Source organism: Xenopus tropicalis, chromosome 7, assembly GCF_000004195.4.
Source record: "Xenopus tropicalis strain Nigerian chromosome 7, UCB_Xtro_10.0, whole genome shotgun sequence".
In the NCBI taxonomy this organism is placed as follows: Eukaryota; Metazoa; Chordata; class Amphibia; order Anura; family Pipidae; genus Xenopus; species Xenopus tropicalis.
This window is the reverse complement of record NC_030683.2, coordinates 108,507,009-108,533,266: the sequence shown is the minus strand read 5'-3', so window position 1 is coordinate 108,533,266 and position 26,258 is coordinate 108,507,009. Positions and strand designations below refer to the sequence as shown.

Sequence of the window (26,258 nt, the reverse complement as noted above, 5' to 3'; positions counted from 1 at the left end):
ATTATATCTTAGATGGGATCAAGTACAAGGTACTGTTTTATTATTGCAGAGAAAAGGGAAATCATTTTCAAAAATATGAATTATTTGATTAAAATGAAGTCTACGGAAAGTAGACTAGAGATGTAGAATAAATAAAGGCAAATATGTGTACTAAACTAAACGTCCCCTGGCACCAAGCAGTGTTCACAAAGGGTCATGTGTTGGCATTAGTTGCACTGAGCTAGCTGTGGTTTCACAAAAGACAGGGGAATTTTAGGGAAACAGGAAATGTAATGCTCACGACTCATTAAAAAAAAAATTATAAAAACTGCATAAAAATGTACAGCACTGTTTATACTATTATCACTGCATATAGATGATACATACTATACGTACATTAAAACAAATGTATAAACCAGGGGCATAGATAGAGAGGAAGTAGGCCCTGCAGCCTCAAGGGGGCCCAGGAGGTATAGGGGGCCCTATGAGCAAATTAATGAACAAATTCAATATAAATTGGTAAAACAGGACAACCTGTGGACATAAAGAGGGCCCTAAAATGAATTTGCTGTGAGGCCCAGTAACATCTGTAACCACTGATATAAACAAAACAGATGCTGCTGTAAAATTTCAGGTTTAGATGCCAAACAGAATATTTTATAGTTCTAGTTGACCATGGACCTGCAAAAAAGATTCCATAAAAAGTCTGGTAGCACGTGCAGTTGAGGCTGAACTTCATACTGACAACTGCTTGTAAGAAAAGATTCAGCATTGCAAGGTGGTGCCCACCAACCCCCCTGCATTACTCTGTTAGAACATGTAGGGCAAATGGGTAAAATGGTATTGGAGTTTTACATTGGTGCTGTTCAGGGGTGAGTAGAAGCCCCTCAACAGGTACTTACTTATAAAACTGTCCTTAGTCTTCTTAAGCATTGGATAAGCACTGGAAATATTTAGTTCATGTATATTGCCATTTACCCAAATGCACCTGATTCAGGAATTTTCATTGCATGTCCCAACACAGAGGGAACCCTGGAACTGCCTCCACCTTCTAGGTGCCAGGGCCCATTGGCTCTTGCCTCAAACACATGCAAGTGCAAGAAATGGCACAAGTACCTTTAATGATTGGTGTAACTTTGCACAACAGCTACACTAAACTTTGTGTGATCGCAGCTACACCTGGCCTTTGTGGTTGAGCCCTAATATTTTTTTCAAAAGATCCAAAGGGAGGGTAGAAAGTCACAAACTAAAATCAAACTAAAATTGTACAAAAGTAATTTTATTTTAAATATTGTATGTTTAAAATATATTGAAAAGGTATATTGGTACTTAAATAATACGGCTATAGAAGATGTCAGGAAATGAAGACATCACTAATTTACATTATCCCTTTCTGGTCCCTCCTGTAATCTCACAGTAGGATTGATCCTGTTGATGCTGAAGCCCCTGCAAAAGAGAAATATACTTTACTTTATTAGTGTCTTTATCAGTTTATTATAATGTAATCGTATGTTATCTGAAGGCCATAAGGATATACTGGTTTAAGAAGTTTATACCACGGCATACACCATACTAATTAGGGGGTTTGTTTAGTTTTATAGGGATTGGCCCTGATGAAATATGTTAAATAGTGCAAGGCCCACAGGGTCTGATGCAGATAAATCAGAATTGCCTTCTGGGTCTATTAGGGATTGCGGCAGAAGCTCTTTGAGACTTGTCTCTTGGAAGTCCTTCTACTTCAGTCATTTTGTTTCATATTTTGTAAAACAGTCTGAGGAATCTGACTGTTATTATTTATTTACTTACTGCTCTGGGGCAAAGTGAGAATATAAGTAAATAAGTAATAAGGAAACAGATAAGCTCTCTGTTTCATGTTTTAGGTCATTCATGGGAGTTATATTTCATGACAAACAATAATAATATTATAAGACCATCTAAACTGGAATGGGATGTTTCTGTGTGAACAGAGTTGGCCTTTCTTCTGCCTAAAGTCCCATCACAACAAATAATCTGAAGAAGTACATGGTTATATTGTGTTTGCGCTGAGATATCTGAGGGAAACAGCTTACCATATATTACTTTTCCACTGCGTTGTGTTCCCCCTAAAAGGAAGGAGGAATAAACAGGACTATATTAGTAAGGTTAGTGATCACCAAGCACAGCAAAGCATTAATACAGTTATCTCTTCTAGCGGTATTTGGGTTTTGACATACAATATACACACATTATATTATACAGTATATGTAACCCTTTTTGAGCTGTAATACAGACAAGACTGACTTTCGTTACATGGAAATATCAAGGGGGATGTAGTGGGACTACAACTCACTTAGGCTGCGTGCAAAGTAACTGAATAATAGGATGCCAGAAGGTTCTTGCAGCAAATTCAAACTGAACCTTTTTTATTGTCCTAGACAAATGATTCACAGGGATATGAAGTAACACTCACAATTCATATGTAGTTGGAAGGGTGAGACAACTATAACAGCAAGGCACCACTGTGGAGAGTAGCCTGGGTAGTAACAAAGTCCTTAGGGTTTCTACCTTAATGGTCTAAATCCCCTACAGCTGACATAGATCAGAAAGAAGATTATAACTGATACCCTTGTCACTACAGGGGAATATTCCCTGCTATCTCTCCTGGTTGGAGCCAGAAAGCTGCTCTCTCTATCTAAAGCTGACTGTCTCACTTTCCTAGATAGTGCTATAATATATATACACACACATACATGCACACTCATACACATGCTCAAACATGTATGTATACATATAGAGAAGTTTCTTAAAACAACAAGTGGAATATATAGACTGAGACAGATGAGAATAAAACTGAAGGTACAAAGAAGCTATACACAGACACTCACCTTTGTTCCATAAATAACATTTTCATATGTTTCAGCTGAATCATTCGTGTAATTAGCTTGTCCTGTCGTTTGAATAAAGACAATTTTATCTTTTCAGCACTGAAATAAAACCAAATAGGAAGTGAAACAGAAACAAAATAGAAAAGTGAAAAGATGTCAAATGCCCCGTTACATGCTAAATATAAGATTACATCCTAAATGTATAGAGTCAGAGGCACTAATAGGGCTACACCAGGGTGCCTGAGAGTGAGCCGTACTACAGTTTCCCTAGTAGAGGCTGAAACAGTGTGAAACATTTTTGTTTTATTACTAAACTTTCTATCCAGGCCTCTCTTATTCATATACCAATCTTTTATTCAAACCACTCCCTGGTTGCTAGGGTAAGTTGCACCCTAGCAACCAGATCGCTGCTAAAATTCCAAACTGGGGAGCTGCTGAACAGAAATAGTTGAAAACTACAAATAAAAAATAGAGACCCGTTGCAAACAGTCTCCTTATATTAGGATCTACATCATACTAAAAGTTAATTTAAGGGTGAACAACCCATTTAATTATCTATTTGTGCAGCTCCATATTGCTTCAAACACTCCATCCAACTGCAAATTCTCTTTATCTGTCATTTTCTTCCTCTTTTGCCTTTTAAACCTTCTGTCATTACTGTAGCTGGAGTGTGCTGACACGCCAGGCCCCCCAAGTACATTCTTTGTTCAGGAAAAGCGGGGTTGTACTGTGGGGTTGGGGGCACCATTTTGTGCTGCTTGATGTTCTCTTGGTGAGTTCCTGCTAGGCAATCGCTTGGAAAATCAACTGGTGTCATTTGGCAGCCACCGACCCTGTTGTACTACTCTGCTTTTTCTGAACAGGTAATGCAAACAGGGCAGTAATGGGAAGGTACAGTGGTACAGTTGTGGGGACAACTTCATGGACAATCCAGCAGTATCAGAACTACATGTTCCTGGCATCCTCTCCTCTACTGGGCAGCTTCTGTCTCTTGTGTAGCCAGACTGGTGCTAGTAATAATCAATACTATCAAAGGGGGTAATAACATGAGGCAGTAACCACTGGCTACAGAGCTGGAGCATTGTCTGCAAACACTGATTACTGCCACTTTTTATCTTCTTAAGGCTAATGCTACATGAGGCGTAGGGCGGATATTTTCAGCAAGCATAAAAGCAATTGCTGAAAATTCCGCCTACTATATGTGCATGCACCCGAATGAATGAGATACGCTCAGGTGCAGGCACGTGTAGCCAATATATGCATGAAAACGCAAGACTTTGCATTATCTAGCGTTTTTTGCACCCAAGCGTATCTCATTCATTCGGGTGCAGGCACATGTAGGAGGCGTAGGGCGGAATTTTCAGCAAGCGATTTTACGCTTGGCGAAAATATCCGCCCTATGCCTCGTGTGGCATTAGCCTTATGTATATTAAAGTGAGTTTGGTTAATGGGTTAGTCAGATTTTCCAAGTCTAGGATAAAAAAAATCACTCTTTTACCCTGAAGGTGGCCATACAGGGGCTTGTATTAGCTGTCTGCTTAACCACTCCAGACAGTGGCCAGTGACCCATAGTGAAGTGTAGGGAACGTGGGGCATGACAGAGCCGTAGGGGTATAGCCATGCCCAGCTGGTAAGGGATTGGTGGGTTTTAAATGAGGCAGGCATGGGGTATAAATAGGGGGGTTTGGAGTTTTTCCCGCTCACTTCCATCTTAGGCAGTACATGAAAACGTCCACCCTCCCTCCCTACACAGGTGAGTTGGTATGGAAGTTTTGACGGCAGGGTAGTTGAGTCCGAGAACCAATGGTTGCATGGTTATTGGTGGTTGTCATGCCTGGCATTGGGTCACTGATGTACCGTATATACTCGAGTATAAGCCGAGTTTTTCAAAAACAATTAACCCTCGGCTTATACTCGAGTCCCTACAGCTTGCACCCTCTGCTACCTGATTCCCTGTGTGCTCGTCTGCGTGCCTCTCCTTCCGGGCTACTTGCCCCGCCCCCGGCGTGACATCACACGCCTCATCGCATTAGACACGCCCACACCTATTCAGCACTGCTCCGTTAACTTTAAAACAGTGAGTTTTATGTCTTCCTTGCATTCCTCTTGTGGTGCTGCCGTCCCCAGTGTTTCTGCCTCCCCCTCTGCCTTACCTTCAATGTAAACGCTCCTCTTCAAGTGTGGCACGTTCATGAGTTATTGTAGCTGCCCTGATGGGGGGCGGGTGTGGAAGCTCCGGGAAGATGCGGGTCGGGGGAGGGGGCAGAGCCAGGAGAAAATTGAAGGCAGAGAACAAATGTGCTTGAAGTTATATTCACTTTGTTGAAGGTGGAGGGTCAAGGCATAAACACTGAAAATGGATGGCAGCATCAGACGAAGGACTGATCATGGATGTGGGCGAGTTGGAAAGCTGGGGGGGGGGAGTTGGAGTGCATAGGGAATACATAATGCTGAAAGTTATTAGTGAATTAAGCAGAGCTGAAAATCTGTGGCACAGATGGACAAAAAGGGGTCATTTTTTATAGGTAAAACTTCATAACTCCCTGAGGTGCTGGTGATGCTCTAAATGATTTAAACAGCCACCCTCCTCCACCCAGAGGGGTTGCCTGGGCGAGCACTAAGTTTCATACATGTAAGCATTTAAAACCATATGCTAATAAGCCTCCATTTATAATTGTGGGTTATGTATGTACTGGTATGTGCTATGCACTTATCCCATCTCAAACTAAAAGATTAGAACTGTTCAGGGCCAAAATGTAGCATGGGATGGTAAATACTGTGGCTTTCATGAAATGCTGGGGTTCAGTCACTGTTATGACATGCAGGTGCTATAGATGGGAGCCAGTGTGTTTGTCTTAAACCATTAGTGTACTTGCAACTAATGTCATTTCCCACCCTAGGCTTATACTCGAGTCAATAGGTTTTTCCAGTTTTCTTAGGTAAAATTAGGTACCTCGGCTTATACTCGAGTATATACGGTAGTCCTTTTCTGGTGGATCTGCATAGGACTCTTTTATGATCTGATTATTGGGCTGGGGTAAAAACATCTGATTAGCCCAACAGGGCCACTCCAGACCAAGCTGGCAGCTTATTGGAAAGTGTTTGTGGACCAATATATCAATTATGATATATCAGTTAGTTTTAAATATCGTACAAAGCAAGAACTGCATCAGGCCATTGATCAAGTATCAGATCACATTTTGGTGGCCAAATTAGTGGCAATTATGGCCAAAATAAGTCAAAATAATTGCCAAATAAGTGATGCATCTTTGTTGTATGGCTGGCTTTACATAATAGGTCCTCTTACCTCTCTGTACTTGTCTGACTGGAAGGATAAATCTTGTGTACAGTAGAAATGTTGCACAGATGATCAGTACAGCTCCCACAATGGAGCCACAGATTATTCCAGCCAAAATGCCTGCTGGATCCGCACAGACACCTGTAAGATATAAACTATACAGTATATGTACGCACCTCCCACCCAACATATGTACAGTAGATATTGACGACACAGAGATAGAGAGACAGATAGATAGATAGATAGATATAATAAATTGTTGTAGCACTCATTTGCTCACAAATGTTTCTTCCAATGTGTTCATTAATGTTTTGGTGCAGTTTTTAAGTCAATGCATGGCCAAGTTATTGGGTTGATTCAGACAAGTACTGAATGGTGCTTTATTCTTGTTTGAAAACATTGCATATTGAATCAGCTTGTGATCCAATGTAGAAATATGAATGATGTGTGTTTGTACAAAATTTTTCTGTGTAAAATGAGTTGCTTTTCCTGGTGTCATAAGCTGCATAGAGCAGTCATTTCCAACCTGTGGCTTTCCTCCTTGGGAGACCAAAGCAGTGGCTGAGGGGCCTAGTGTGTGTATTTAGTGTGTGTTATAGTTTATTAGAGTTTTTTTATAGTGTGCTCTTCTAGATGCTCATATAAGCCCAACATTTGTTTGCAGGGGGGCCCAGCATTACCAAGTTACACCACTGATTGTAAGATTTCTCTACACAGTAATCTATCATCCCAGTCTTTACCTGCACCTCCTTTATTTTGCATTTTTTTATTTTTAACAGTGATCCCTCAAATGTTTCTCTTTACATTTTATAAAAAGCAATTATTCCCTTCTCTGTGCATAAAGTCATCTTATTCTAGTTTACAGCACTCTGTTTGGGAGTCATCAACCAATATCAAACTGTCTTCAAAAGCCTGTGTAAGAAAACCCTAAGAGGCCAAATGATTATGAATTGATCTCCGAGTCTGGATAAATTGATGTAAGACAACACTAGTCAGTTCTATACTTCACTTTTTTACCTCACTTGTCTGTTCTTGCAATCGCTTTGCTTTTTAAGGATGAATTGTGGGAAAAAATCCCACTTGTGGAAAAAAAGCCATTAATGTGTAAAGGACTGGTAAAATAGTTGTTCTTTTTCCTGGCATTACCCTAGTATTTTAGCCACCTAAGGGAGTCCTTAATCTAGAAGGGAAGTAAGTCCCTTTTCCTGGGTCAAATATGACCAATGTAGATCTGTAGTTTGGCCACTAGATGGCAAGTGTGCTACAATATATAAGCAGAGCAGAGATGTGCTCAGTGTCCATATTGTATAGAAGCCCACCTCAGCAGGCAGGTGGGAATTACAGTGAAACCTGGCCTCAGTAGATCAGGATATATTCTGTTATAGGTCACACTAGGTGTGACAGATAGTTAGGGCTAGTTAGTTGAGCAGCTCTTGTCTCCAATGAGGATTGTAGTGGGATTGTGTATTGTTGCCCAGAAGTAGGGACCAAGTATACAGACTCTGGGCTCCACCTGGGAGAGGATTCCTGAAAGCTGTTGGTAACCCATTGTGTATATTGTGCCATTTTTGACCCTGTGGGGAGTCATATAATATAATATGCTATATAATGGCAATCTTGTGTTCTCTATAAATTCCTTGGAAACAATGAAATGTTACTCACAATATACGGTCAGTGTGTAGGGGTCACTAATATTCTTGCTGACTGGATTCTCTACTTCACACTGGTACTGCCCAGCATGTGATTCTGTAACCCTCGGGATAGTCATTGATCTACTGCTTGGGTTAAATGTGACTCCAGAAGGAAAGCTGCCAGCGATTCTGCTCCAGATGATTTTCTCTGCGTTTGCTTCTGGACATGTAAGAACGACTTCTTCATATTTCTCAGGCCGGGGGTTGTTTGTGCCGATCACTGGTTTAGTCAGTGGAACTGTAGATAAATCACAAAACAAAAAAAAACCAGGTACAATAATATGATATAATATTATAAGATTTGAAATGTGCAGCAATTACCATTTTGCATTGTACCCAAGAGCAATAAAATAGTCCAAAATATCTCCTTATTACAAGCTTAGTAATATCAGTTATAATTGGTGCTTAGCAATATCAGTCATATCATATAATACATATCATTTTTGACACTGATTTCTTTCCAAACAGGTTTCCCAGTCTCTATCACCCATAATGTAGAGGTTTCCTTGGTTCTCCTTGGAGTGCAATTCTCTTCCAGAAAAAGGGTCTTAGAGTGGTTGATATGGGGAAGGAAAGTGGGTTGGTAATTTAAAAGAAATGTTAGCTCCAACAAGGTTAAGAGAGAAGAAACAGAATTATAGAGAGAGAAACACTGTACAAACGTTGCCCCCCTTATTAGGGATTTGTAAGTGCTATAAATGCGTAAATTGTAAATATGTACAGAAAGGGAATAAAATTATATTTGGGGGTGGGGAATATAATGTCGATGAATTATACAACTGTAAATCATGTTACGTGGTGTATGGGATGCAATGCCAATCCACACTCACCAGCACACCCTGGCCTTTCCACTCTGTTCCACCTGGTGCACAGTATTTAAAGAGACGCCTGCACTCTCCACCACGATCCAAATAGCACAAAATACCGGCACGACAGGATTTGTTTTAGCGGGATAACCCCTGCTGATTGTAATAGTAGCAAACCATGTAACGTTTCGGGGGCACGCCCCTTCGTCAGACATGTCTGTCCTGTTGTGCCGGTATTTTGTGCTATTTGTATGGGATGCAATGCCCATGTAATTTATATTATATTGGTAAAACAGTTAGACCCTTTACGGTGAGGGTGGGTGAACATAGAGGAGCTATAAAGAAATCAATAAGTATGCTCCAAAATAATAAGCCAATTCCCATGCTATATAAACACTGTGCAGAAGTACATAAGGGGAAATTTGATGGCACTAAAATTACTGTGATCAAAGGTATTTCTTACAAAGTTATGAAATTAGGGGGCGATATTAACAATTTATTGCTTCGATTGGAACAAAAAAATTATATTTGAGTGGCAAACTACTTATCCCTATGGGTAAAATGAAGCCATAGAATTGGCACCTTTTTTTAAAGTGTAGATAAAGGGTTAAGTGCACAAGAGCAAGATCTACCACCTCTAATGATAGGTTTAACCAATAAGGAAAAAGGGAGGAGGATATATAGGTTGTGGTAAAAGAGAGACTGCAAAGTAAATTAATTGAAGAAAGCCTGAGGAAGCTCATATTTGAGCGAAACGCGTAGCAGTAATCTGACTCATTTTCCACATTATAATCATTGTGTGTGAAGGAGAAATCACTAATTCGTTCCACTGCGGAACGCATGGGATATTAACAGGAGGCGCCATTTTGGGTGAAGGAGAGAGGAGGAGGAGAGGTGTTGCAGGTGCAAACAAGTAACATCGGTACTGGTGGGAAGAAGCGAGCGGAGTGAGACAGTTATCGGTGCAAGAGAAAGTGTGGAGGTTGAAGACGAACACTTAATTAAGAACGTGCTTGAGCTGGGTGAGATTGTTCTATTTTTTCATCTTATTACAAACTCTACACTACACGGATATAACGACTGGGGGATGTCCCATATCAGTCGCTGGTGTATGCTGGAAGTAGTTTGAATTGGTGGTGGTAGGAACGATCACCTAAATAACATCTATTATCTGTGCAAATATAATGGCCGCTAGAGACTGTAGTAATTTTGCGCGTTGTCCAGCAGCACGAATAAGTAAGATTGAACTTTATTAGTGACATGAGCTGGAGAGAGTGCAGAGACGTGCAACTAAACTGGTAAAGGGGATGGAAGGGTTAAATTATGAGGTTAGACTGTCAGGGTTGGGGTTGTTTTCTCTGGAAAAGAGGCGCTTGCGAGGGGACATGATTACTCTGTACAAGTACATTAGAGGGGATTATAGGCAGTTGGGGGATGTTCTTTTTTCCCATAAAAACAATCAACGCACCAGAGGCCCCCCCTTTAGATTAGAGGAACAGAGCTTCCATTTGAAGCAGCGTAGGGGGTTCCTCACGGTGAGGGCAGTGAGGTTGGGGATTGCCCTTCCTAGTGATGTGGTAATGGCAGACTCTGTTAATGCCTTTAAGAGGGGCCTGGATGAGTTTTTGAACAAGCAGAATATCCAAGGCTATTGTGATACTAATATCTACAGTTAGTATTAGTGGTTGTATATATAGTTTATGTATGTGAGTGTATAGATTGGTAAGTATAGGTTGTGTGCTGGGTTTACTCGGATGGGTTGAACTTGATGGACGATGGTCTTTTTTCAACCCTATGTAACTATGTAACTATGTAACATTGTTATGCACAAACCTTACCTGAATTAAAAGAAGTTAACTCTGCAAGTTAGGAATGCTGGCTCTCTGATTAACCCCACCAAGTTGAATACCATGGGAACCTGCATAAATCATATACCGTATATACTCGGGTATAAGCTGAGTTTTTCAGCACCCAAAATGTGCTGAAAAATTAACCCTCGACTTATACTCGAGTCCCTCCAACTAACACCCTCAGCTACCTGATTCCCTGTGTGCTCTTCTGTGCTCCGCTGCTTCCTGGTTCCTTGCCCCGCCCCCCGGCGTGACATCACACGCTCCCTGCTTTCAGCTCCGGTGTCTGTGTCTAATGGTGAGGGGGAGGGAGAGCCTTTACAAGCAGGCAGGAATGGAACTGTTTGAAGCAGGCAGGCAACGGAACATCAAGCCTGCATGCTATTGAGGTGAGGAGGGAGGGAGAGGGAGGGAGCTCCTTGAAGTAAACCTCAAGCTGAATCCTCTCAGTTTATGATGTGCTCCTTTTGATAGACAGGTTGAGGAGCAAGGCATTAATGAGTGACTACTTCTTCAGGTGACCCTACTAGAGGAGGCAGTAGGGAGCCTGGCATTTTGCCTACTCATTCCCTGCACGTATTTGTTCAGTAAGATTGATAGATCCTAATTTTATTGGAATTTATTTGATTATTGAAACTTAGCAGTAGCTGCTGCATTTCCCACCCTAGGCTTATACTCGAGCCAATAAGTTTTTCCAGTTTTCTTAGGTAAAATTAGGTACCTCGGCTTATACTCGAGTATAACACCTCTCTCCTTCAGGAGCAACAATAAATACAAGTGATTTTTGGTTGTTGTCTTTTTGTTGTCTATTTGGTGTAAGAAAATGTGACGGTGCTGGCAAACGGAGGGGTTATATGCAGTACAAACAATGCCATTTGGGTGGGGGAGGCATGCCCAACTGATATACATTGTAGACAAATGTAGGCTTTACATGTCCTTTAAAGCCTTTAATTACTCACCATAAACTGGCAGGGAAACTGTAGCTTGTACTGTACTCTCAGTCTGTATCTGCACTGTGTAACTCCCCTGGTCTGTAAGAAAAAGGCCTGATATCTGCAATGAGCCATTTGGGAACTGACTGGCACGAGGGAAATACTGAGGCCCTTTTGTCACTGAGTTTGTAGATGGAATAACAGTGAATATTTGGGTATTGGTATTTGTACTTGAACCTTTATACCAGTCGAACTGCCGTATTGTGCCAGTGACCCCAGTGACGCTCAGGGTAACAGACTGACTAACCACCGGATACTGAGGGATCAGCTGAACCCCAATTCCATGGGCTCCATCCATCCAAACACTGAGGGAAACTGAAAGAGAAAACAAAGAGCAGAAAGAAATTTGATTCAATCTAAACATAGTCCTGCAACTTTGTGTAAATAAGACTGCTGCCTTGTTTCTGTGGATTTACCTTTTACTGTGATGAGGTGAACTGCAGGGGTATTAAGAGAAATGTAAATTAAGGCACATTAGCTCCTAGAAGGCTGTGCTCTGCAGAAAAACTGGAAAAAACGTGGAAAGAGGAAAGGCAAGGGAGGAAATAAAGTAACCAGCAATAGGGCTTGGTAGCAACCAGTGGTTTGGGGAAAATGCCAACTCACATTGGCTGGGCTTACATACTGAACAGTGAATCTGTGAGGAAAGAGGACAGGAGATGATCAGTCAGAGCCGGGTACCTAGCTGGGGGTGAGGCTCAAATCAGCACTGCGTGCATTTGTTCCTGCCACTGTAACTCTCACAATCTGTAGGGGTGTCTGAGAGTTGTAGTAAAACACTACATTATGCCCTGGGTTAGTGCAATTCCTTAATTCCATTTTCTGCAATGATCTTACTGCCATACCTGGGGTTAATGCAATACTCTGAATCCATTTTTTGCATGGTGATATTACTGGCATGTCTGGCTTATGCAGTTCTAATTATGGCTACCTTTTTTTTATTTTGCTCAGTTCACATTTGCTTTTTTATGCTACATCAGTTATCCTGGTATACAATGGGCATACAATATTGACGTTCCTACATGAAGCAATGCATGGTTACAGTCCTGTAGATAATGTAACACAGAGAGCACATCAGCTGGGAGAGGAAGGGTCAGTAATGCTGGACGGGTTAAACATCAATGAACTGCAATCCAGAGGCACCGAGGAAACAAGTTATTTTCAGTGTCAAAGTACAGGCAGGCAATACTAACATTCATCCATTGTGCTGCCTGAGTACAGCAGGGGAAAGGCCAATAGCAGCTCTGCTCTGTTTTAGTTATCCTGTGGGGCAGATTTATTAACATTCAAATTGAATTTGCATTTTTTTTAGCAGCAAGAATAACAAATTCAAATTCAATTCTCTGAAAATTGAATGTTCAAGATATTTCAAGAACTTAAAAACTCGAACGCTGGTAAGTACATGTGGCACACAATGAGAGTTGTATAAGCAAAATTTAAGCTATTTTACAATTTGAGTTTTGGAGACTAATTTAAGATTTAGAAGATGAATAGAATGTGATTTTGCTGTGTTGAAGGTTTTTTCCAAGTGTTTATGTGACTGACTTTTTGAGATTGGCGATTTTTGATAAATCTGCCTCCCCTTGTTCAGGGGGCATTAAGCATGAAGTTGCCACTCAATTTATACTGCTGTATATGTGATTTGGATATATGGGCCCTAAAGAGCAGCAGTATAAGATATATTTGTAAATGGTTACCATGAAATAAACTTTGCTTGCTTGTACTGAATTACTGGTTTATGATATTCTTTCTCTATTCAAATATGGACAAATCAAAAGTTAAGAGGAAATAAACAGGTGTGTGTTAACATTGGCTATTGGCTAGGTGTTGCTAAAGGGGTGTGGAAAAAGTGCATGGTGCCCGGTGTGCATGAAAAGCTGGTAACCTTTGTCATGTTCCACATGCATTGTTGATTAATTCTTTGCCTTTCTATTGATTTGTTCCCATCTCTCCCCCTGTAGTTTCCTCATTTTCTGTCTATGTGGTTAACTATGTGCTCACTGTTACCAAGATCTTCACAGTTTGGAACAAACTTCTCAATGATCTACAAAGTGCCATTCTGATTGAGTCAACTGTCTGCCAACACTACTGAGGTTGTAAGTTATTGCTGTCTCAAGACAACTTGATAAGTTATAGAGATCACACTTGCAATGCTTAGAATGGGGAGGCAGAACAACCTTATTCTAAAGGCCAGAGTGTGAGACAACAGAAATCTCTTTTTTCATTCACTTCTTACTCAGTCTCTATATATTCCTAGTTTGTTTTATCTTTATATACTATAATCTATTCTTCTATATATTTAGTTGTTTCATTCCCATAAAAATAAGTAATGACCATAAATTAGGCCAAATGGCAAGAAGCAGGAGCCCACTGACACCTGGGCCCACCGGGAATTTTCTTGGCATCCTTGTGGACCAGTCCGACACAGTCTGCATCAGTACTGACATACAGGTAACCACTATAGAAATGGTGTGTAACAGAAGCAACTCTGGGATTAACTGTACATTATAGTTCCTTCAACTCGGAGACTGACTGTATGGTGTAGTAGAGTCTGGTAGCAGGTCGGGTACCGATGGGTATATGTAGAATACCTGCAAAGCGGTTGGAACTCAGTCAGAATGTCCTTCATGTGCTGACTGTGTAGGCAGTCTATTGGCACCCTTTACATGCAGGAGGGTGAACAAAAGTAAAATCTGCTTTACTCCTGTAAAATTATCAGTAGGCGATGTCCCTTTCTTCAGTTCCGGTTTCTGTGACGCTTACTTCGAAGGCAGATCAGGTTTAACTTGATTGGGAAAAGAATGCAGTGGGGGAGATGGGGTACAATTGTTCCGGACCCACAAAAAATCTTCTTTCGTAAAGGGGACCCAGTCACTTTGCGAAAGTTATGTAAAGTGCGCATAAAGTTATGCATAAAGTTACACCAAAATGTACATACTGTAACCTTCTGTAAAAACTGCCTAGAAAACGTTATAACTTGCCTAGAAACTTACATAGCTTACGTATCAAGTAAAAAACAATACAGAGAAGCTTTGCAGGGACAAACTCCACTGATGGCCAATGAATTAAAAAACTTAAGGTAAATTCTGCTGCCCCCAATGAACTGACTGATTTATTAACACATTATAATTATTTATTTAACTATTTATATGAACTGATTATTATAGAGTAACATCAGCTGTTTATATTGGAAGCTATTTACTGAATTATATCAGGGTCTTCTATGTAAACTTTGCAGTAGGGGAATGACTGGTTATTGGTTTATATTGCACACACCAGGGGCGTGGACAGAATTTTGGTACGCTTCTGTTCATGGGGGCCCCATATAAATAACTTCTGTGGGCCCCAATGCTTCTAATAGTGGCCTTGAGGGTTCCCACAGGTAGCCCAGCTCAGTGCTGTGAGGGAACAGATCGTAATATTCAACATAAATCATCTTCTGTTACATACCAAAGGTTAACTGCTATTCAGTGGCTACAACATTGCTGACTTTAGAAGCAAAAAGACTGTAGGGGAGAGACATATTAAAAATCAAACACATGGAACTCATGACAGCCTGGGAGTAACAGAGACTATTGGTTGGGGGTTAGGAGGTTGCGCTTTGGTTCCTACAGGATGCAGAAGGGCATTTGGGCAGCTATATGTTTGCTAGGGGAACCGTTTTAGCATTGAAGTGTGCCACCTTCCGGCTCTTAATGGCTTTGGTCGGTAATTTAGAGTTAATTCATCACACTATTACAGTGTGGTTCTTGGCAACAGGGGCAGGTGGAGGTCCAAGCAGCTAGCTGTGCTATTTTAAAGGACATTTATTAATTTAGATGGGCTGTCTTGAACAGATAATGGGTTCCTGGGAAAGATCCTGGCTTAGCTCTTGGCCACTGTGTACCCACTGAGGCCAGAAGTAGACATGGCATATTCTGAGTATGGGTTTCCTGCAGTAGCGGCGTTGGTGGTGGTCAGTGTTTGATGAGGAGCATCCTATTGCCAAGTATGTTTAGGTAAATCAGCATTAAGATTTTAATTTTAAATTGGGTATTTAATCTGAACAGCAATACTGTTAATTATAAATTGATATTCTTATTATTCATTGCTAACATTCAAAGGTGACATTTTTGAAAGCATGTCATATGATCTACCTGCATATAGCTATGTAACTCGAACACTGGCGCAGGTTGAACAGAAAGCCCTCAGAACATTGTGCTCCCAGACAGGCAGCTCTCCATGATCCATATACAACATACAAAGTGTCTGTATGATTATTCGCCCCACAGTGAGTATAGAGATGTAATGTAAGTGCCTGTACCTGTGAGCAGATATCCCCTCATGCAAAGGGCCCGGGCGGCTGTTACTCTCTCTCTGGCCATGGTGTCTCTCTCTCTCTCTAACAGTAAGGGGAAATCTGATTTAGTTTCTGTTTACTCTGCATGTTAACTCCTTTATTTTCTCTCATGTCACAACCAGTGGGAGGGTTTTCAGGGTTTTGGCTAAAACTGTACTTCAAATTCTACCTAATTATCAAAAATATAGAACAATACAAACAAACTCTAACAACATGACAATAGCAAAGGCTAATTTAAGTGTAGCATTTGCATAAAATATCATATTTCCAAAAAAGTTTAGCTCCTAAATTGATTTTTCTGCAGGGACTAATTATGATACAGCTTTAGGAATCATTAGAGAGAGTATTGCTATTCATAGGGTTAATATCATCCCGTGCAAACTGAAAATGAAAAAGTAGCATAGAGTTTTATAAAGTATATATTTTTTCCTTTTCAATATATGGGAGCCAGTATTTATATATAATCAATCAACTCTATTTTCTGTGTGCTAACGGATTACACAGAAAGATAATGCCAGTCCAGTGTCCCATTTACTTATAGTGCCCTATGTGCCCACAATCCCTCATTTCCCATTTCTATAAAGCAATGTATTGTTCTGTTCAATATCATATGCTTTAAGAAAACAAGATACTGTTATAAAAAGCTTATTGACTTAAATTCCAGTTACATTTTTAGGTAGTAAATTGGGGTATTGCGCATGTAGAAATATCAAAATAAGTCTAGATATGGAGAAAAGCAGCATGTTCAGGGCTAAAGTCAGGGGCGAATGGGTCCCCAGAAAAATGGTACAACTGGAGCCTCAGCTGAAATACATAAGTCCAACTTCAAAGCAGCCACCTTGCTACCATCAGCAGTCCCTGTAATGCTAGACATCCTTAATGTATTTACTAATATTAAATTTAGCACAATATCATATTTCCTTTGTTCTATGTAATTGTACCATTCTATACGAGAGGCCTTTGTGATGCTCAAGATCCAGCACAAATGCCTTTCCCCCCCCGAAGTTTTCAATAAAAAAAACACATAAAAACCCTAAGCACTGACTTGGTCTTTCCCCCTTGTTTCAATCAGTTTTGATAAAAAGTTATGTGCTGAGACTGCATCCATTGTTGCCACCTACAGCAGGGAATGGGTTAATATTGAAGAATAGGGAGCGCCTTTTTCACTTGCTTGTGGGTATTGTATGCTGTTTCTGCACTTATCATGCCTTGTGTTTTAGTTTGTACTATAACTGGCAATTGGTGATTTCTGTTATTTGTTTTGATAAATTTGCAGTTTGTTAAGTGTATGGCCCAGCAGCTGGCTGGTATCTAATTATGTCCTTGCCATTTGGTACAGGTTATTATGATTCATTTTCCATGCCCACCATGGCTGCAGGGGCTTGAATTTGGGTAATTTAAGGTCTGTTATGGCATGGCAAAGACAGTTATCTGGTTTAATAAATCTATTTTTAATAATGCTTTGGCAGACTTCCACCCATACAAAAGGAAAACTGGTCTCTTCTTTATAATTACTTTATACCACCTAGTTCTGCCTGTTGAGATTTATATGTACATGGGCCTCCCCACAATCTACACAATGACTGCTCTCTCAGCTAGTGTATATACAGGGGAAGCTTAAACATCAAAGTTTTCTTCATGGGTTTATTCATCCTAGGACACAAACTGGAAAAGTGAACTTGTGTAATGAAAACCTGCGTAGATGAAGTAAGCTCAGAATGTGGTTTACCAAATGTATGTATGTGTATTTTTACTTATATATTACTACCTATGTACGCAGCACTGTAAAGCAGAACAATAAATGAATAGGTCATTACAATCCTAAATAAACATACATTTGCATTAAAGATTAAGTGCTAAGCATTAAAGAGGGTGGCAGTCCCTGCCCGATAGAGCTTACAATCTTTTGGTAGGATAACTTACAGACACAGGAGGATATTAAGTGCTACAGGTTACAGAGGTTGACATTGCAATATAAGTGCTGGTACAATGAACAGGAAAGATATAATTTTTTAATCAGTACAGACAATGTACCTGACATGTGTTCCTCTCTTGTAAGCTAATAAAAAAGATGACTTGTTAGTCCCAATAAAAAAAGGTATCACCAAGTTCTGCAGTACTCATGTTTCGTTAAAAGTATATTATTTGTATCGAGTAGCAAATGGAACAAAGTTTGCACGTCTAGTTACCCAGAGCAGCTAATTAGATGTTAGATTTCAAACAGGTGATCTGTGAAATGGTTGCCATGGGTTACTAGACCACACCAAACGTTTTACCTTTTACAGAGTAGACAACTGCTCAGTACCTCAGACATTGTTTCTTTGTGAGATCCATTATAGGACAGAATGCTGGTGACTATCTTACAGATAACAGTAATTTAGTACTGCATCCAAGTCTACAAGTAGGTGGATTCCACTTTAAGAAACAAACATACATTTGGCAGAGCTCATCATTGCATTAGGGTGTTTTGTTATGTTTCTTTTAATATTGCTTAGTTGCCATGTTGCTGGGGATTTTCCTTTGGTTAACCTAATTTGCTTATAGAGGTGTGTCCGGCACAATAGAAAATATTGAATTGGTCAGTAGATAGAGTAACCAGTCATCAAAAACTTGCCCTGCAACTTCAGTCAAGAGAAAAAAAAGTTACATAGAATGATAGTTATATGATTTTTTTTTTAAATATAAAAAATAATGTTATTCAATTCATGTCCACTCCAGATGAATTCTTCTGGTCATGTAATATGGAGCATCAGCCTCTGACCTGTTATCAGGATTGTTGCCATATATCTGGTTTAAACTACAGATAATTTCTGACTGTTTTTGAGCGGGGATGGGTAATGACCTCTGGTAATTCATTTCATAGAGAAAAGATGAGTAGGGAGTTATGAGACACTACACTAGTTGGGGGGCTGGTATGACAAAGCAGCTAGCAGCCTGGGTTGGCCTAAAATTAAACACATTATAGACTCTGAACTAGAGCCTTCAAACATAGATTATATCTGCCCAATGGCTAATACACACTGAGCCACAGAGCAGACAGTGAGATTGGATATAGAAGATCTACAGGCACCCATTCAGTGTCCCAGTATCCCAACAGTTGAACATGTATTTATGAAATAACAACAGTATAAAGCTGTGCCATGAGTGTGTCATTAATCGTGTGGGAAGCTTACCGGGTACTGTAACCAACAAAGGCCAGTCCACCCCAGAACTACTGCCCATGTGAAGCATTTAGTAACAAGATATGGACAACATGTTGAATATTCTATCTGCTGCCCCATATACAAATTTTCCTAACGAACAAAGGTCATGTCATATTTTGTCTATTTCAGAAAAGAAGGATCAGTTGATCTTTAACACCGATGTTCCATCAGGTAATATTGTACTAGAGTATAAAGTCTACATAAAGGAGAAGGAAAGTTACAATCACTGGGAGATCAAAAGATGATTACAATTAGCCTTTCCTTCTTCTTTAAAAGGAAAGTTAAACAGCAAATAAATTATAATTAGCCAGCCCCCATAAATCCTCATTGTATGTTGGTTGGTTAGTTATAGGATATTTTACTTTATGGCTGCTCCCCGTTTGCAGGTTTATTCCCTGTACAGACTGTGTTATTGCAGCGTTCCCACTGGAAAGCACAATTTGTATACAGATCCACCTGTCCAGCCCAGAAGGAGCTTTTAGTTGTACTGACGTGTCAGACTATGGCAAGGCTGGGCAAAAGGAAACAAAGAGCCAAAGCCACACAAGCAGATCCTCTATAACAGTTTCAACCACTTCATATTTTCTAGGCACTGAGCCTATTCAGGTGCAACTGATTCTTTGCTAGACAGAATCTGCTTCAGAGTAATGAAACTAAAGATTTTTCTTCCCCAGCTTCTCTTCCTCACCCTGTACAGTATCGGTGGTTTTGGGTTCAGAAAGGTTAATTGCACAAAAGACACAAGTCCTCTTTTTAAGGCAGCAATTGCTTGTGTTTGCCATAACCACAACTGTTACTCATTGACAATTCTCAGAGACAATTCTAATTCTCTACTGGCTGCTTTTCCTTGAGAAACGTCTGTGAGACAAAACAGTTGAAAATCACTTTACCCTTAAGAGTAAAAAAGTTGTACAGTAAAGAAAAAATATAGCTGGTCATTTAGTGCAGGTTTTGGCACACTGTTAATTCCCCAGAACCTGGAGCCCACTGCACTTACACTAGAGTCCCTTCTAGTGATAACCCCCATAATACACTGTGGTGGAAAGCTCAACTCAATAGTCCCTTTCTAATGCTGATACACCACCTCCACACTGAAGCTAGCACTGTTATGATTGTTTGGCTGTGAATGGTCCTAGTTCCTTTGAGGATAGGAAATCCTTTTATCAAAATGCTTAGTTCAGGAACCAACACCATGACACTCACATACTGTACATCTATCACCCTGTATCTCTTACTCTATGAACTTGTCAAATATGTTACCACTTGTTTGGCTTAAGTTTATTGTAGTCTGTGTATCTCAGCTTATAATAGCAGGTATCATCCCTTTCCTACAAGGGTTCTACAGTTGAAAACCTGGTTATTGAGAACAATAATAATGAAAATTCTGTATATCAAGAAAAGTTGCAAACAAATGCAGGTTATATCAGTAAGGACAACAAACTCTGCATCTGCTGGAGGCCTCACAACTGTAGGGGGGGGGGCTAGTGGCTCACTAACTGATGCACAGTGTCGGACTGGGTGTCCAGGGCCCACCAGAAAACTTTAGACCTTAGGTCCACTCTCCTCTTCACTCCCCTTGTTCACTGACTTTCTTTAGTCTGTTAATTACTTCTTTTTACATACTATTATCTATCCTTTCCTCCATTTTTTCTGTTTCTTCTCATACAGAACTGAGTAATGGTCATAGTATAGGCATACAAGGCAAATGGCTGGGTGAGCAGAAGGGCCCACTGGCACCTGGGCCCACCGTGAATTTTCCTGGTATCCTGGTGGGCCAGTCCGACACTGCTGATGCACAATACCAGTTGGTGTTTGTCAAACAGGTGATCTAAAGTTTTGGTGGAGCCCTAAGTGATTTTGCTTTGGGCTAAGTTCCATGTGTCTAGATTGTATTCAAGTGGATTTTGAGCAGTTCAATTCCCTATTTCTACTAATTTACTCTAAAACATCAGCTATAACACATTATTTTCTTAACTTAATTTTTACCAATTGTTGGTCTCATAAATAATCTGCATCATCCACAAGCACTTAGATATCTCCATAAACATTGTGTTGTGCACAGAGTTATAAAATGTCCGACCATCATCCTAACCAAAGAGGCAAAAGTGCAAATAGGTAAGTGAATGTTTGATGTCTAATGATAAATGGTTGGTGTGCGCCTTTTCTGAATGCAGAAGATATTTTAATGAAAAAATAGAGCACTGCTCCTTTCCTCTAGAATTCAAATATCTGTTTTCTAATATTAATTTAAAAACCATAATAATGGGACATTAGACATATTGACATATCATTGAAAAAAATCAAATAACATATTTTATGTTTACTTTATCCTTTTTGTTGATTTCGGTATCAGTGGAAAACTGGATGCAGAAACAGGAAAGTGCTATGAAGACCTGGGAACCCCTCATGTGAAGGCTCCAGAGGTATCCAGTTGTGATGAGGAAGGTTATGATGAGAAGGTACATCTTGGATCTTGAGGTATACTGGGTATTAATTTTATAAAGTTAACCAATCTAGTTGTGATTTTTATACTTTTTTTCAGGTCGACCAATTCCTATTCCTTCTTAGAAAGTTGCTTAGAGAAAGAGCCAAGCTGAAGGCCTAGCGCCAAGCAGCCGTTACATCCATTTGTAAAAGATCTGCCCCCTAAAAAAAAACAAAAATAAAAGAGCATTATTTTCCAGAAGCTATAGGCAGTTTATTTGTAGGTCGCCCCTTTGAAATTATTTGCAACATGCAATGTGACATCAACGCACCTGGACAGACCTACAACTGAGTGGACCTCTCCCGTTTCGTTTTGCCGAAAAATGTAAAAAACGGCAAATAATGTACAAAATGCGCCTACTCCATTACTTTTTTTGTCGCAATTTCTTTAACTCGACTGCAGCATTTTTTGATGTGACTTTTTCCTCATGCTGCAAATTTTTGTCACAGTGAATTGCTGCAGCAGTTTTGCAAAAATAAAAAATGGCCAATGGCAAAATGCGGAATTTTGCAGGGAATCCATTTGCTCATCACTAATTATAATTATTGTGCACTGAGTAACCATAAATTCCCATTCTATTATAGAAAAAGGAAGGAAAACCCATCTAAAAAGTCAACATACACCAATACAACAATACAGAGCTCCTTCAAATGAGGAGGAGAGCGAAGGTACAGAAGGAAAAGATTTTTCATATGTCTTGTTATTATTTAGGAGTAGTGGAGATTAAGATCCTAAAATAAACGGATTTAGATCAGAAAGGCTACAAATGTTAATATAGGCTTCCATTCGAATTTACATTTGAATTGTATAAGTGAAATTGAAAAATGTTATCATATTCACCGACCTAACCATTTACTTTAGAGAGAATACAAATCCCCTGCTCGCAAAAAACTGTGTACTCCATACCAGCAATGAGGAGAGGGAGGATGAAGGAAATAGTGAAGGTAAATAATAAAGGGCTTTGGTTTTTTTATATGATGAAAGGACTTTTAGAGAGAATACAAAGCAGTCAATCTAAAAGGCAAAGAGCACTAATCCAGCGCAAACTACATGTAACACACCTTTGGGTGTTGGCTGTAAGTATCCTTGAGCGTGTGTGCTATTTGAGCTGTATTGATCTGTGTGGGCCTCAACTTGGCAAACTCCCTGCAACTCCCAGGACCTTGCTGCCCTTTGGGTAAGTGCTTACCCGGTTGCTAATGATCCGCCTGGGGAGGAATTGACCAGGAGACTTGAGATTGCTGATTAACCAAACAAACTTCTTTATTTATTCCAAACAGCATTCAGTGGTATTATATGCAGATTCAGGTATCTCTCTCCAATATCCAAACCAGGAGCTTCTCTTTCTCCAGATAATCTCCCCTCTTTGGGAATATGCTGTGACCTGAGCTAGCCACTGAATGTACCTGAACTACTGCCAGTAATGCCGGGAGGTGATAACCTCACTGATCTCCTCGAAGGGGCCTCAAGCTGCCCAACTAAATAACACTATCTATCCTTTCACTCCTAGAGTGACTACAAAATATCTAACTGAATTATCTAAACTGGCTTCTGTAGCTAACCTCTTAAGCTGGCCACACACGTGGCGATTTTCGATCTTTCGTGCGACCATTGAAAGATTGTTCCAACCCTCCACTGACGTTCAGGGCTCAATCATCAGATATGGAGGTAGAAACAATAGGATTTCTACCTCCTCCTGACGATTCAGCCCTGAATACAGATTTTGCTCGGGTGCATTCAATGGCGCCCGTTCAAAATCTTCTAACCCGCCTGATCCGCGAGTCGACCAATATCAGCAGCCTCCTGCGATATCGGTCGCCTCGCCGACTTGCCATACGAGGTTTCATATGATATTATCGGTGCATGTATGGCCAGCTTTAGAGAGGGGAAGTCCCATCATGGTTTGTGAATCCTCCCCTTTTATATTGCAGAACACCACCACCTAGTGGTTACTGCTGAATTGCAGAGGAAACTCTCTTTTAACCTGGAAAGAATAATTATAGGACCACCCTTAGGTGTCTATATCCCACAAGGCCACCCACTGGTATGCCTGCCTAAAGGGGAACCCAGGCAAAGGGGCCCAAATCTTGGGGTCCCTACATACACTTTGAAAATAAAGAGGAAGAAAAATCAGAAGGTACAGAAAGATGCATTGTTTTGTAATGATGAGATTTTATAAGCTAGTAAGCAAAGTTTTCATTACTTTAATGCACTGGAAGTTACCATCTTAGAAATAAGGAATCAGGGCAAATACTGACACAGTTTGTCACATGGTAATGTCCCCTTTTATTTTCACACACTGTACAAAGTCCCCTACGTAAAAAAAACAAGAAAAGTTAATATTAGATTGAATGCGTTATACTAAAGAAAAGTATAAAAAAGCAGAAACCACATCAGCAACAGTAAAGCAGGGAACATGAGTAAGGGAACCATTCAGTAGCCAGGATGTGGCACATTTCTTTAGAGAGACCACAGAACCCCTCAGAGAGAAGTACTCAATTCCAACAGAGAGTACAGAGAATATGAAGTGTAGGCTTGCTTCATATTCAGTCTTCAAACAGAAGATTCAAGTGTTGATACTTGCAGCATTCATATCTCGGAAGGTAATAAAGAATGAGTAAAGAATATGTAAGCCATATGCAATGAATAGACTATGGGATTATTTATACAAAATCATTGGACAACTTAAATAAAACATTTCTATAGATTATTGATGTGATTTTTTTTTTTTTTCAAGTTGCTGAACAAGAACATTTCAGTGAAGAAGAAGAGTCTGTGCAGGAAGATGGCCCATGTGACCAGGTCAAGGACAACAAAGATGATAAACCTGCAATTGACCCATATTCTATACCCTTAGTTCTGCTGTTGGATTTATCTGGCAGTGGGCTATGGTATGTGTCCTTTATACCAAGCAGCTTATCTGCCCATGCATGGGCATCCCCGACAGGCCTCCCAGACTGATACCTGGCCTAAAATTGGGCAGATCTCAATTGGGCAGGTTTGATTTTCCATTGGATCGGGGACTGCATCAGCTCGTTAATGTCGACCCGATCTCGCGGCGCCTATGTCCGCCCGTTGTAATTTGCCTGATATTGCCCAAGGTTGCAAGGTCGCCAAGCGAACAAATCTTCCAGTGAAAGGCCACCTTTATTGACATAAAAACTAAATTACAAACACCCTATTAGTAAGATTATAAGCAAAGCCATTCCAGTAATGCACATGACAATGTCTATTCATTTTTTGACAGCTAGTTATATCATGTTGCTATGGAAGCAGAGAATTGTATAGGAACTGTGAGAGGCAAATGTTCACATTCTTTATAAATGTTTATGTAACTCTTGGGAACAGTTCCCGAGATGTAAGGGTACATTTTCATCAGTACAGTAATCTATATCAGTTTATTCTGCCTTCAGTAGACAAATATTAGTTAGCTGCTGGTTACTGTAGGTCACTGTACAATACAAATTTTAGCTATTGTTAATAAATGAGTGCTAATTAGTTAGTGATGTACAGTATTACAGTTAGATCTAGGCATATTCATGCCTGTGTTTCAGCTAACCTACGTGAGCCAAGATTGGTCCTGCAAACAATAATATCTTCTTTACGAATAAGGACTAACCAGGGTTTCATTACATAGACGTTAGCAGCAGTAACAGCAGTAACAATGTTTAAGTATCCACTTGTTGTGTCTGAAACGCTTTTCTATACTGTAACTAGTAATGTCCAAAAATCTGTTGGGTAGAATCACACCAATATGCCACCACCAGGGGTGGGTCAACCAGGTCCCTTTCTGTTGGTGACTAAATTATTTAATCATATGCCTTGACCTAGGAATAGAGCTGAATAAGTTGATGATGAGTATTACATATATATTTAGTCATTGCTCTATTCATTTGTTATTTTCTTAGTTATCATCTATATAAGCCTTTGATACAGTGATACACAAATGACTGCTTTCTAAACTAAAGTCTGTGTTGTCTTAGTGAAGTCATTTGCACATGGATAGGAAACTTGCTACAGTACAGAGGGTGGTTGTTAATAGTACATACTTGGAGTAAGGTACCCCCAGTGTTCTCTGTTGGGTCCACTTTTATTTAACTTGTTCATTAATGACTTAGGGGGAGGTACTGTAAGTAATGTATCAGTGTTTGCAGATGACACAAAACTCTGCAGACCAGTCAATTCTATCCAGGATGTGGCATCCTTGCAGCAGGATCCTGACCAACTGGCAATCTGGGCGGCTAAGTGGCAGGTTAGATTTAATGTGGATAAATGTAAGGTCATGCATCTGGGACGTAAAAATATGCAGCCACTTATACCCTTAATGGAACTGCACTAGGCAAATCCATAATGGAGAAGGACCTTGGAGCAGTGTTGGACTGGCCCACCAGGATACCAGGAAAACTCCCCGTGGGCCTAGGGGTTAGTGGGCCCTCCTGCTCCTCCCCATTTGGCCTGCTTCATGGTCATTCCCAATTTCTGAATGGAAACAAAGAGGAGAAATAGATGGAAGATCTGTTAGCATGTAAATAAAGGAGACTAGGAGAATAAAGAGGTTGGGCGAAGAAAGGAGTATAGTGGGCCTATGGTCTAAGGTTTTTTGGTGGGCCCCTGAGGTCCCAATCCGACACTTGGAGTCCTTGTAGATAATTAACTTGGCTGTAGCAAGCAATGCCAGGCAATGCCAATATTAAAAGGGGCAAAGATTTGCAGAAGGGGGTAATTATTCCCCTTTACAGAGCGCTGGTAAG

At 40.2% G+C, this 26,258-nt stretch overlaps 1 protein-coding gene and 1 long non-coding RNA gene across 3 annotated transcripts in view; one reads left to right on the top strand and one right to left on the bottom strand.

Annotated features, from left to right (window-relative positions):
- The window catches only part of LOC100493418 (carcinoembryonic antigen-related cell adhesion molecule 8-like), a 52,694-nt gene extending 31,258 nt beyond the window's left edge, over positions 1 to 21,436 (bottom strand). Inside the window, exons 1-2 of one of the 2 annotated variants that reach the window (XM_031906694.1) lie at positions 21,347 to 21,436; positions 11,448 to 11,795 (exon numbers count right to left, since the gene is read on the bottom strand). In XM_031906694.1, the coding sequence (XP_031762554.1) occupies positions 11,448 to 11,778 (331 nt within the window). In that variant the 5' untranslated portion in view covers positions 11,779 to 11,795; positions 21,347 to 21,436. Of the gene's footprint in view, positions 1 to 11,447; positions 11,796 to 15,783; positions 17,370 to 21,346 lie in introns of those variants that run through there. The other variant, XM_031906693.1, reaches the window with a different exon arrangement.
- A 580-nt stretch (positions 21,437 to 22,016) lies between these two features.
- Positions 22,017 to 24,500, top strand: LOC101730519. The gene is made up of 3 exons (XR_001170030.2): positions 22,017 to 22,175; positions 22,369 to 22,451; positions 24,245 to 24,500. It is a non-coding gene; the product is annotated as an uncharacterized LOC101730519 (long non-coding RNA).
- Positions 24,501 to 26,258: the final 1,758 nt, after the last annotated feature.